The following is an 8,984-nucleotide window of genomic DNA, read 5'->3' on the forward strand; positions in this document are numbered from 1 at the left end:
ACAGCAGTTGGACCGCGAGCACAGCTTTCGTCTGTCAAAAGTCTGACGAAGTCTGAGTCGCAAGGCGTGCATTGCCTGTTCTGGTTCCCTAGCTGTTGGCTGGCTGCTCGTTGACGTGGCATGAGCCAAACCACAGCGGACCGGCTGATCGAATCTGTGTGTGTGGCCAAATGGGCCGTGTGGGAGCTTCGAGAAGCGGCTCGGCAAGTCTGAGTCCAAAGCTGATCGGGTTAGACCTCGAAAGGTATAAGTAGACGTCTTTGCATCGTCCCATCACTCCTCGCACCCATCATCACACATCTTCGTGCAACGCATCATCAGACAACATCAACCAAACCAACCTCCAAACCTTTGCCAAAATGCAGACTGGTGAGCATCATACCCTGGTGGCCAAGAGTCTCTGCCGCCATTCGTGTATATGCTTACTCTTTTGCTCACCTTCTCCTCACCCTTTCAGTTAAGGACGCCGTCAACAACGTCTCTGAGACCATCCAGGGCAAGGGCCACGAGGCTTCCGCCGAGGCTAACAAGGGTGAGCATTTCCCTCACTTTACTCGCCGCTCTGCGCACACGCATGCTAACCATTTCCCTCTGCCACTTGTCACAGGTGTCGCAAAGGACTCCAACGCTTCTCTCGGCAACCGCGCAGAGGCTGCCAAGGACTACGTCAGTGACAAGATCGACCAGAACAAGCACGAGGGCAAGGCTGAGCTCCACGAGCAAAAGCTCAAGCAGTAAACTCTTGATCGCGAATGGATCAACTTGGATACGGACGTTCCTTCATCAGCATCGCACCTTTGAGCGCATGACCAGGACATCATCATGTCTTTGAGTATTGTTCTTCAGTAGTTAAATCAATCGTGTATCTGTCATTTTGCGCGGTGTGTCGCCTGCCTGTAGCTTCGCGCCATTGCAACATTTGACACCTCGCCCGTTTGTCAATTCGCTCCTTTGAAATGTCTTGACAATGTCATCAGTCGGACTTCGTTTGCACGCCCGTCGTTTAGGTAACCCACCAAGTTGACACCGTCGCTTGTCGTGGACGTACTCAATAATATGTGACCACGGTCCACAAGTCGCCGTCATCGCCACTCCCAGCACATACACCAATTCATATAAACATCATCGCTGAACTCCTATTCAGCTGCTCGCGCACAATCTTTGGGCACATCATCACATTCAGCAATCATCGCTCAACTCTGGCGTTCGTTGCGATCCCACGCACGTCCGGTTCCAAGGCATCGGTGCGGCCCCCCAACATCACGAGCAGCGATCAGTACGAAGGTCGATTCGCGCATGTGGGCCACATTCCACCCCAAGCTCATCTCATCCACCTCGTACTTCGCTGCGCCTACATTCCTCCTCCAGTCTCGCACAGCTGAGTTGACACTTGCTTGCAACCACCATCAGCGGCGGCATTGGGGCGACATCGACGCATCAACAGGGAGCATCAGTTCGGTCTTGCAGCGTTCTCCTTCCGCCAAGCACGGCTGCCGTGCGTTTTGCGCAGCCAGCAGATTCGCCACCATCTCGCATCGCATCCTCGTCCAGATGGGATGGAATGGTATTGCCAATGATGGGACGCGTGCACAGACGCACAGCCAGCCGCACGGCTCCTCACGCTCTTTTCCTCTCATTCCATGCTCGTCTATTCTCCCTCGTATCCAGACTCCTAGGTCCCCCTTGCGCCGTGAGCACCTCGACGCCCTGATCGGTGATGAGCAGCGTCTCTTCCGCCGCTGCGCTCCTGCTCCCATCCTTGGTCGTGACGGTCCAATCGTCGGGCCAATCTTTGGTTTTGTGGTTGTTCAGACCTGCATTCAGCATCGGTTCGATGGTAAAGATGTGACCTGGCTGCATGATGCCGTACGACTTGTTGGTAATGTGATGATAGACTACCGGTGCGCCGTGAAACACTTTTCCGATACCGTGCCCCGTGTATGCCTGAATAGAGCGAGCGGCGATCAGAGGCGAAGAAAGATGATGTGAGCGAGCGCCCGTCCGCCCGCCCGCGCGCGCGCGGAAGATCGAGGAGAAGCATTGTAACCTGCTCTTGCTCCTGCTTGAGCTAGTGATCATGCTCACCTTGACCACACTGCACCCCTTCTCCTTGGCCATCGGTTCGATCACTTGCCCTATCTCTGCAAAAGGCACGCCAGGCCCGCATATCGCAATGGCAGCGTCCAAACACTCTCTGGCCGCCTTGATGAGGTGCAGAGAAGATTCGTCCGCAGCTCCTGTGGGGCCCACCATGTACGTCGCGTTCAAATCCCCGTGATAACCCTTGTGGAAGAGCGTCACATCTGCGGGCAGTCGAGCGGTGGGCGTGAGGACTTGCTGCAATGCCATCGCAGAAGGTGCGCTCAACTCACCGAGATTGATCAGGTCCCCATCTTGAAGAGGTCTCTGGTCCGGGATCCCATGACAAACAATCTCATTGACGCTTCTGCAGAGGGCACCGGTCGCAAATTAGGGTGCGCGTACTTGTGTGCTCGCCACAGCTCATTCTTCTCATCGCGAGACACTCACGTGCACACACTCTTGGGAAATCCGTGATAGCCCAATGGGGAGGGATAGCAATCACGCTTGATGGCTTCTTCAAAAACGATCTTGTCTATCTCGTCCGTCGTGATCCCCGGCCGAATAGCCGCCGCCGCCATTTCCAATACCTGTCGAGCGAGCTAGTGGGAGGTGGAGAGGTGCGCATATCCGTAAGCGGGATAGAGCACCATCAGAGCAGCATGACACTAGGACTTTTGAAACTCACCGTGGCTGCTTGACGCACGCCTTGTTGCGTATCCTTGGAAGTGACGACGATGTTTCTGGATTGCATAAACTGCGATGGGGGGCATGCGATGTGGGGGCAGAGCAAGAAGGAACAGACCGTCGGTCAGGGGACCGCATACATTCCATCGCCTTTGACTGCCATTCTCGCTATCTCGAGCTGCCTTCCACCTCCACCCCTCACCTGCCACCAAAATCCCCAAAACGATTCTCTCACATTTTCCTTGGCGTAATTGGGCTTCTCTATATGATCTGGAACGATGCTTTTGGTGGAGAGCGGGTAGTGCGCGCGCACGGACGAGCTGGGCTCGTAGGAGAAGCCTCGAGAGCTTAGAAAGGGATCGTAAATGTTCGCGCTGGTGCTGGTACTCGTGCTCGCGCTTGCTCCGCTGGCAACATCAGCAGCGCCCTCTGCGGCTGCGGGTGCAGTAGTGACTGTTGTGGACATGCTGAAAGACTTGGACGAGGGCCAATGAGCCATGCACGGACGAATGCAATGTAGTGAAGGTGCCAGATAATGAGCACGAGCGCAGTGCGGTGCTAGCGGTCCCGACTCTAAAAGACGAATGCGGTTGATACCACGATGTGCTAAGCTCATCCAAAGACGAGCAGCACGTTGGATGGATGCGAACGTGAGGTGGCGACTGCTCGAAAACGAGTTGTGTAATTGGGTGCGCAGAGAGTGAGAGGTCGGAAGCGCGTGCAATGGTGGAAAGCAGGCCAGCTATGATTGGGATCCTTGATGTGTTTGGTCGCGGACGAGTGTAGTCACGAATCGTGAGTGTGAGTCGAGATAAGCTGATTGACGGCAGGGCAGACTTTGTGAAATACGGTTGCACCCAGACACCGCAAAAATCCCGCGTCACGTGACGCAAGTGGTTGATAAGCGCGCCCCAGAGCTCACGTGTCCGCAGAACCGACCGGCAGGCACGAAGAAAGCCATCAAGTCATGTTCGAGATTTCAGTCACGTCACACACCAGTCACAACAGTCAATGTCAACGTCACCGCTGGTGAGGATAATCGTCCAAATTTGTCGCACCCACAACTCAGAATTACGACCCACGACTCCGCTGCAATCCCTTGAGTCGACGACACCGACCTGCATGGCTCAGCAGACATCTTACGTCCACTCGGCTATACCTTCAGTACGGTCTCGTACAACCCAAGCGCAGACACGCCGCCTCTCGACGCCAGCATCCCCGGCAGACCAGTGTTGCGCTCGACCTCTACCTCACCCCCTTCACCCCCTCCACCGTTACCCACCATGCCCCGACGACTAGCAACAGCGGTGCCCAGTACGCTCTCGCGACTTCAGCAGGGCAACATGCTCAAAAGCGTGCCTCGCATTCTTCCCGTGCTCGCTGAGATCCCGCCTCTTCTCCTCGGTCCACGCGCGCCTTCCGCTCGACCAACCGACGAGCTCTCACCGGAACAAAGAGCGGACACTTCTGCCACGACCCAATCCGTATCACGCGCGCTATCCAAGTCGAAGAAGAAGTATCCCTCGTTGAGCCCGCAAAAGATTGTGTACTTGGGAGACAAGGTTAGGAAAACATTCTTCAAGGATCATCCGTGGGAGTTGAAACACCCTCGTATGCTCGTCGAGGGAAGGGAAAGTCGAGCTGCGAGGGACCCGACGGTGCCAGGTCAACCTGTCGATCTTTCTCTGTGGGGTAATTATCCGACTGCTGAAGAGTAAGTGCATGCGCTCATCTGGCTTTTTTGAAGCATTGTCGCTCATGTACGCGCGCTGTTTTCTTGCTCTTCGCTCGGCCCCTACGCAGCGTCATCTCCTGCGTCCTATTGCAGCACAAGAGAGAAGGCATTTCGCTCAGCGCAGCGTATCACCACACGCTCTCCTCTTTCTACTCACTTCGAGCTCGAGCGGAACATTCGCGCAGATCAGCAGTAGCAGAAGCGCTAGCGTACGGCGCCACTTTCCCCATCAAGTACGGCAAGTCCGAGTATCAGGCTGGCGGAGCTCGAGAAATTTTGCGCTTCACGCTGCGAGAAGGTCGAGAGATCAAAAGCGGGGCGGGATTCCTCAATCCTGACATTATTCCTGCTGCACCTGGAACGACGACGGGTGCTGGTGCCAGCGCGGCAGGGGGACAGACGACGGAACGCAGAGGAAATGCCAGATTGGACACTTGGACGGGCGGCACAGCCTATCTACAAGCTAGCAGAGCTGCGCGGGACGAAGCCAGACGCATCAAAGAGACGACACTCTCCCCTTCGTCTGTCCAGTCTGCTCAGGAAGATCTGGATGGGCAGGGGTCCGACGATGCGATCAGCACGCCTGCGATGAGGGAAGCAGCGCAACAGATCGAGCCTCAATTGTCGAGCGTGCTGGAGACGAAGAGGGCGATGGGAGAGCAATCGGTTCGAACGGCGGACGAGGCGGCGCAGGGAATCAGCGAGGAAGCTGCATTCTCTCACGCTGTTCAAACACCTTTGCGCGCATCACCAAGAGGAGGAAAAGAAGATTAGAAAGTGGGCACCAGTTTAGAGTGACAGTCGGTTGGCTCATGTATGCCTGGGACCTGGCGGCATTTCCAACCTTTATTCATCACCACAAGGCACGTCAACTGGATTGTTTGGATTTGTGAGGCTTGTCTGCGTAGAGTGGGGCTTTGTGTGCGAGGCACAATGTCGCGACTCATTGCATAGTGCGAAGCGCACTGTCCAATTCCCGATCGATGATCGACACGAGAAGGCATTCAACATGTCCCATCCATTTTTCTTCTCGCCTCATTCAATCGAATCGTAAATGGTCGGTAGTGTGTGGTGGGAGGCAAATTGTATCCTTTTACTGTTGGTCTTCAAGTCTCGTCCCCTCCTGTATGTCCTTCGACAAAAAGAGACGGGCGGGGCGATGCGTATCGAATCGATGACTTTGGCCTAAATGATGACTTTGGCCAGGGAGGGGGCCCAAGAATATTTTGAATTTCGAGTCGAGGCTTGAGGGGACGCGGGTCGGTCACGTGCCGTTCATGATGCGCGCGTTTGGGGGTGCACAAGCCACCTACCTATATGGAAATCTGGGTGAGCGTTGGCCAAGCGTAGGTCCAGCAATTAAGCCATGGCGCTGCTATACAGCCAAAGGTGACCACGACGTTGCCATTCCCTCCTCACCGCTAACCGTGCATGACAGCTCGCTTGCTTCAGCATTCTTGATTCTTTGACTCTAACTCTCCATGCACCTTTACAAGAATCAGTTGCGATACCAAGGGGGCTGTTAGAGCACGAGGACGAGACGATAAGCCAAGGACGATATGGGAGGATCAGAGAGCGCGCCAGTTGCGGGAGGGGATCGGCAAGAGGCCATCGCGCCCAATGCGCTGAATGCGCCCGCATTCAACCGTCTAGCCGGTGAGCATCCATCCAGACTCTTCCCGGCGCTCTGCCATAATCCTCCTTTGCGCGCCTTCTTTACTTCTCCTGCGCCCCCCCCCTCCCAGCCATGGCTCACCATGTTCCGGTCTTTGCGACCCCACAACTCTGCACTCCCACATAAACAGGCAAGCGCATCATCCTCGCCTCTTCTTCCCCTCGCAGACTGGACATTCTCAACACTGTCGGTATCAGACCGGAAGTGGTGCCTAGCACATTTGATGAGAATTTGGACAAGGGTGACTTTGTTGGAGCTAGCATTTTGGAATATCCGGCCGAGACGAGTGCTAGAAAGGTGAGTGTTGTTGCCTTCTTTCCTCTTCTTTCTTTGTGCTCTCTTCGTTGGCGCATGTATGCATACCATCTGAGCAGAGCGCACGCGTAGCTTGCTGCGTGATCGTGGGGAGTCGCGGCAAATGCACCTGGGCTGACCTCGTTGCATGCTCTCGCCTCCCGTTCCGTCTCTCGCCATAATCCGCAGGCAATCGAAGTGTACGAAAGGCTGTTGGTGAGCTGCACAAGCCTTGCCAAGGTTGCTGCACTTCATGACGAAGCTCAGCTCAACATCCACCTGTCCTGTCCCTCCACTTTGGCATGTCAGAAAGAGAACCCGGCGGATCCTCCAGATCTTATCGTTGCCGGTGAGATCAGCCTCGTTTTCGGAGCTCGCGGCTGTGGCTCTCTGGATTGCTGCTCACGCAACGTGCCTTTTGACGTGGGCGCCCACGTCGCAGCCGATACGGTGGTGGTGAAAGGCGAAGAGATTCTGGAAAAGCCAAAGGATCGGCTGGATCATATTCGCATGCTGGCCGATCTGAATGATGGAGAAGTGAGTGACGCTGACGAAGGTGAAGGAGCGGTGAGAGGCACAGCGGCTCATTCGTCCGCTGACATTCGTATACTGTTTTTCCGCAGTGCGAAGTGATCACGGGCGTGACGCTGATCCACCCGATCATCCAAGCGCCCGGTTTCAAAGTTCGTTCCATCTCCGAACGCACAAAGGTCTTCTTTGCCGCCAACCCTGCCGAACTTTTGAAAGCGTACGTGGAGGATGGGGAAGGAGCGGATCGGGCAGGCGGCTTTGCGGTGCAGGGGAAAGGTGCGCTGCTGGTCAGAGCCATCGAGGGCGATTACAACAACGTCGTCGGTTTTCCGCTCTTTAGCTTTTGGTGAGTGAGAGTGAGGTCTGCCGGTGGGGGTGAGAGGGATCTAGCGTTCGAAAGCAAGACGAAAGGTTGGCTCATGCTTTGTGGTCGAAATTCGACATCCCGACGCGCAGCGCTTTCTTGCACGAGCTCATCGAGACGGAAGAATTGGAATTCGTCTGAGATTCAAAACCTTCCCCCCACGATCTGCGCCCGTGCCGGCTTTTGGGTCAGAGGTGAAAGAGACGATCTGGAGAAGCGAATGTCGTATTGCGCCCAGCCTCGATGTTGCAGCCGAGCGACGCTGGGGGCGCCAACCTCCCCTCATCCCCTTTCCACTGCGATACTTCTTGTCGAGGCTCGAGCGCTCCAACGCAGAGGTCGATGTGTGACGTCGACCCTAGCTCTCACCGATCCGCGCATACACACACACACACACACACGCCTCATGCATCCTGCCCATCGAGCAAATGATCTCGGATGATGGTCAGGTCACTTCAGTAGTCGAGGGACGCGCTGATTCATACATGCAGACGAGCGAGCGAGCTGTATTCACGATTTCATTGATCGGTAGTCTTGCCATCGGATCGAAAAGGAGCTGAATTTGGAGCGCGAACCGTGCGCAGAGCATCTCTCGTTGAGGCCTGGGGCAGTGCCGGAGGGTAAGCGGAATTCGGACGAGGATCATCGCGCACGAGGCTTCATTGGGGAGTGTTTCTATCGTTGGCATTTCTTTGCGCACGCCTTGCGTCCCTACTCGAACGTGCAAATCGTCAATAACAAGTGTCGGCATCCACGTCGCTGGCGCCCGACCGTCACTTGGACTCTTTTTGCTGCTGCTGCTGCTGCTGCTGCTGCTGCTCTTGTTCCCCCTTTGCGCCCTGCTCCACAAGTCCCAAACTCATGATGCTGCCCGTAGCTCGAACTTCTCCAGCTTCTCGCGCTTTCTTGGCGTCGTGAGCTTGACGCTGGATCCAGTGTTCTCGGATCGTCTTGGCTCGTGCCATCTGATGAGGGGTCGCGTGAGAAGGCAAGGGAGAGAAGCAGCGTGTTCAGCAACGATGGGGTTGGGGCAGTTTGTGGGAAAAGAGTCGTGGGCGTCACGTCATTGGGTCGATAGGATTGCTAGAGGCGGACGTAGAAAGACGAGGGGCTGGTGCGCATCTGCGTCGTTGCGCGCGTCCGCTCTCGTCTAAAGTGGAGTCCACAGCGTCCGGCTTTGGCTCTTCCTGAGAGCCTTGCAGCAGGCACGGCGTCGTCCCCTTCGGTGCATAAACCTGCCCGCTCATCGAATGAAGCATGGACCGAGGCCTACCCGAGTGCAACTTTAGGCAGTCTCTCCACTGCCCGTGCTAGACGCAATCTTGAGCCAGAATGGCCGCTATTGCTGCTCCACCTCACCACCCATTTTCTCGCTGCTCTGCTGTGCGAGTGCCTCGCCTCCCCCCTCCCGCCTGCGTTCCCCAGCGCCGCCATGCAAGCGACGATCGCGCAAAGAAACTCACCTCCTTGGTATGGTGCAAGCACTCCAGATAATCGTCCCTGGGGCGAATGCACTGCGTAGGCGTATCGGCCGAAGCGTAGCAAGACATGAACTCTTGCCAGTTGGCGTAGCATCGAGAAGGACCTGATCGAGGTTGATGGAGGGAAGAGGGTTAGGG

At 55.9% G+C, this 8,984-nt stretch overlaps 5 protein-coding genes across 5 annotated transcripts; 3 read left to right on the top strand and 2 right to left on the bottom strand.

The window, feature by feature from the left end:
• Positions 1 to 307: 307 nt before the first annotated feature.
• IE81DRAFT_327205 (hypothetical protein) lies at positions 308 to 746 on the top strand. Its single transcript, XM_025515042.1, has 2 exons — positions 308 to 369; positions 458 to 746. Exons 1-2 carry the CDS (start codon positions 360 to 362, stop codon positions 736 to 738), a joined length of 291 nt encoding a protein of 96 aa, XP_025365882.1. The 5' UTR covers positions 308 to 359; the 3' UTR covers positions 739 to 746.
• A 416-nt stretch (positions 747 to 1,162) lies between these two features.
• IE81DRAFT_327206 (methionine aminopeptidase) lies at positions 1,163 to 3,560 on the bottom strand. The gene is made up of 6 exons (XM_025515043.1): positions 3,002 to 3,560; positions 2,768 to 2,836; positions 2,530 to 2,681; positions 2,373 to 2,446; positions 2,086 to 2,303; positions 1,163 to 1,944 (listed from the first exon to the last, which is right to left on the bottom strand). The coding sequence occupies exons 1-6, from the start codon at positions 3,230 to 3,232 to the stop codon at positions 1,618 to 1,620; spliced, it is 1,071 nt and encodes a 356-aa protein (XP_025365883.1). The 5' UTR covers positions 3,233 to 3,560; the 3' UTR covers positions 1,163 to 1,617.
• A 208-nt stretch (positions 3,561 to 3,768) lies between these two features.
• On the top strand, positions 3,769 to 5,687 carry IE81DRAFT_327207 (hypothetical protein). The gene is made up of 2 exons (XM_025515044.1): positions 3,769 to 4,480; positions 4,570 to 5,687. The coding sequence occupies exons 1-2, from the start codon at positions 4,050 to 4,052 to the stop codon at positions 5,273 to 5,275; spliced, it is 1,137 nt and encodes a 378-aa protein (XP_025365884.1). The 5' UTR covers positions 3,769 to 4,049; the 3' UTR covers positions 5,276 to 5,687.
• Positions 5,688 to 5,871: 184 nt separating this feature from the next.
• IE81DRAFT_327208 (Maf/Ham1) lies at positions 5,872 to 7,880 on the top strand. The gene is made up of 7 exons (XM_025515045.1): positions 5,872 to 6,157; positions 6,307 to 6,473; positions 6,660 to 6,686; positions 6,780 to 6,819; positions 6,913 to 7,007; positions 7,094 to 7,347; positions 7,458 to 7,880. Exons 1-7 carry the CDS (start codon positions 6,061 to 6,063, stop codon positions 7,504 to 7,506), a joined length of 729 nt encoding a protein of 242 aa, XP_025365885.1. The 5' UTR covers positions 5,872 to 6,060; the 3' UTR covers positions 7,507 to 7,880.
• Positions 7,881 to 8,189: 309 nt separating this feature from the next.
• IE81DRAFT_281644 (hypothetical protein) lies at positions 8,190 to 8,951 on the bottom strand (the record flags this gene model as incomplete). Its single annotated transcript, XM_025511515.1, has 2 exons — positions 8,190 to 8,330; positions 8,829 to 8,951. Coding segments are annotated over 2 exons (264 nt in total), but the record flags the coding sequence as incomplete, so codon positions are not given.
• Between the last annotated feature and the right edge of the window lie 33 nt (positions 8,952 to 8,984).

Source organism: Ceraceosorus guamensis (assembly GCF_003144195.1).
Source record: "Ceraceosorus guamensis strain MCA 4658 unplaced genomic scaffold IE81scaffold_200, whole genome shotgun sequence".
Lineage (NCBI taxonomy): Eukaryota > Fungi > Basidiomycota > Exobasidiomycetes > Ceraceosorales > Ceraceosoraceae > Ceraceosorus > Ceraceosorus guamensis.

Bases quoted from the DNA above. Each gene is read 5' to 3' on its own strand.
- IE81DRAFT_327206 (XM_025515043.1), bottom strand. From the start codon at position 3,232: ATGTCCACAACAGTCACTACTGCACCCGCAGCCGCAGAGGGCGCTGCT. The intron at 2,682-2,767 runs GTGAGTTTCAAA...ACCTCCCACTAG, and splicing joins GCGTGCGTCAAGCAGCCACG to CTCGCTCGACAGGTATTGGA. The intron at 2,304-2,372 runs GTGAGTTGAGCG...GACTGCCCGCAG, and splicing joins TGGGGACCTGATCAATCTCG to ATGTGACGCTCTTCCACAAG.
- IE81DRAFT_327207 (XM_025515044.1), top strand. From the start codon at position 4,050: ATGCCCCGACGACTAGCAACAGCGGTGCCCAGTACGCTCTCGCGACTT. The intron at 4,481-4,569 runs GTAAGTGCATGC...GCCCCTACGCAG, and splicing joins AATTATCCGACTGCTGAAGA to CGTCATCTCCTGCGTCCTAT.
- IE81DRAFT_327208 (XM_025515045.1), top strand. From the start codon at position 6,061: ATGGGAGGATCAGAGAGCGCGCCAGTTGCGGGAGGGGATCGGCAAGAG. The intron at 7,008-7,093 runs GTGAGTGACGCT...GTTTTTCCGCAG, and splicing joins CCGATCTGAATGATGGAGAA to TGCGAAGTGATCACGGGCGT. The intron at 7,348-7,457 runs GTGAGTGAGAGT...CCCGACGCGCAG, and splicing joins TTTCCGCTCTTTAGCTTTTG to CGCTTTCTTGCACGAGCTCA.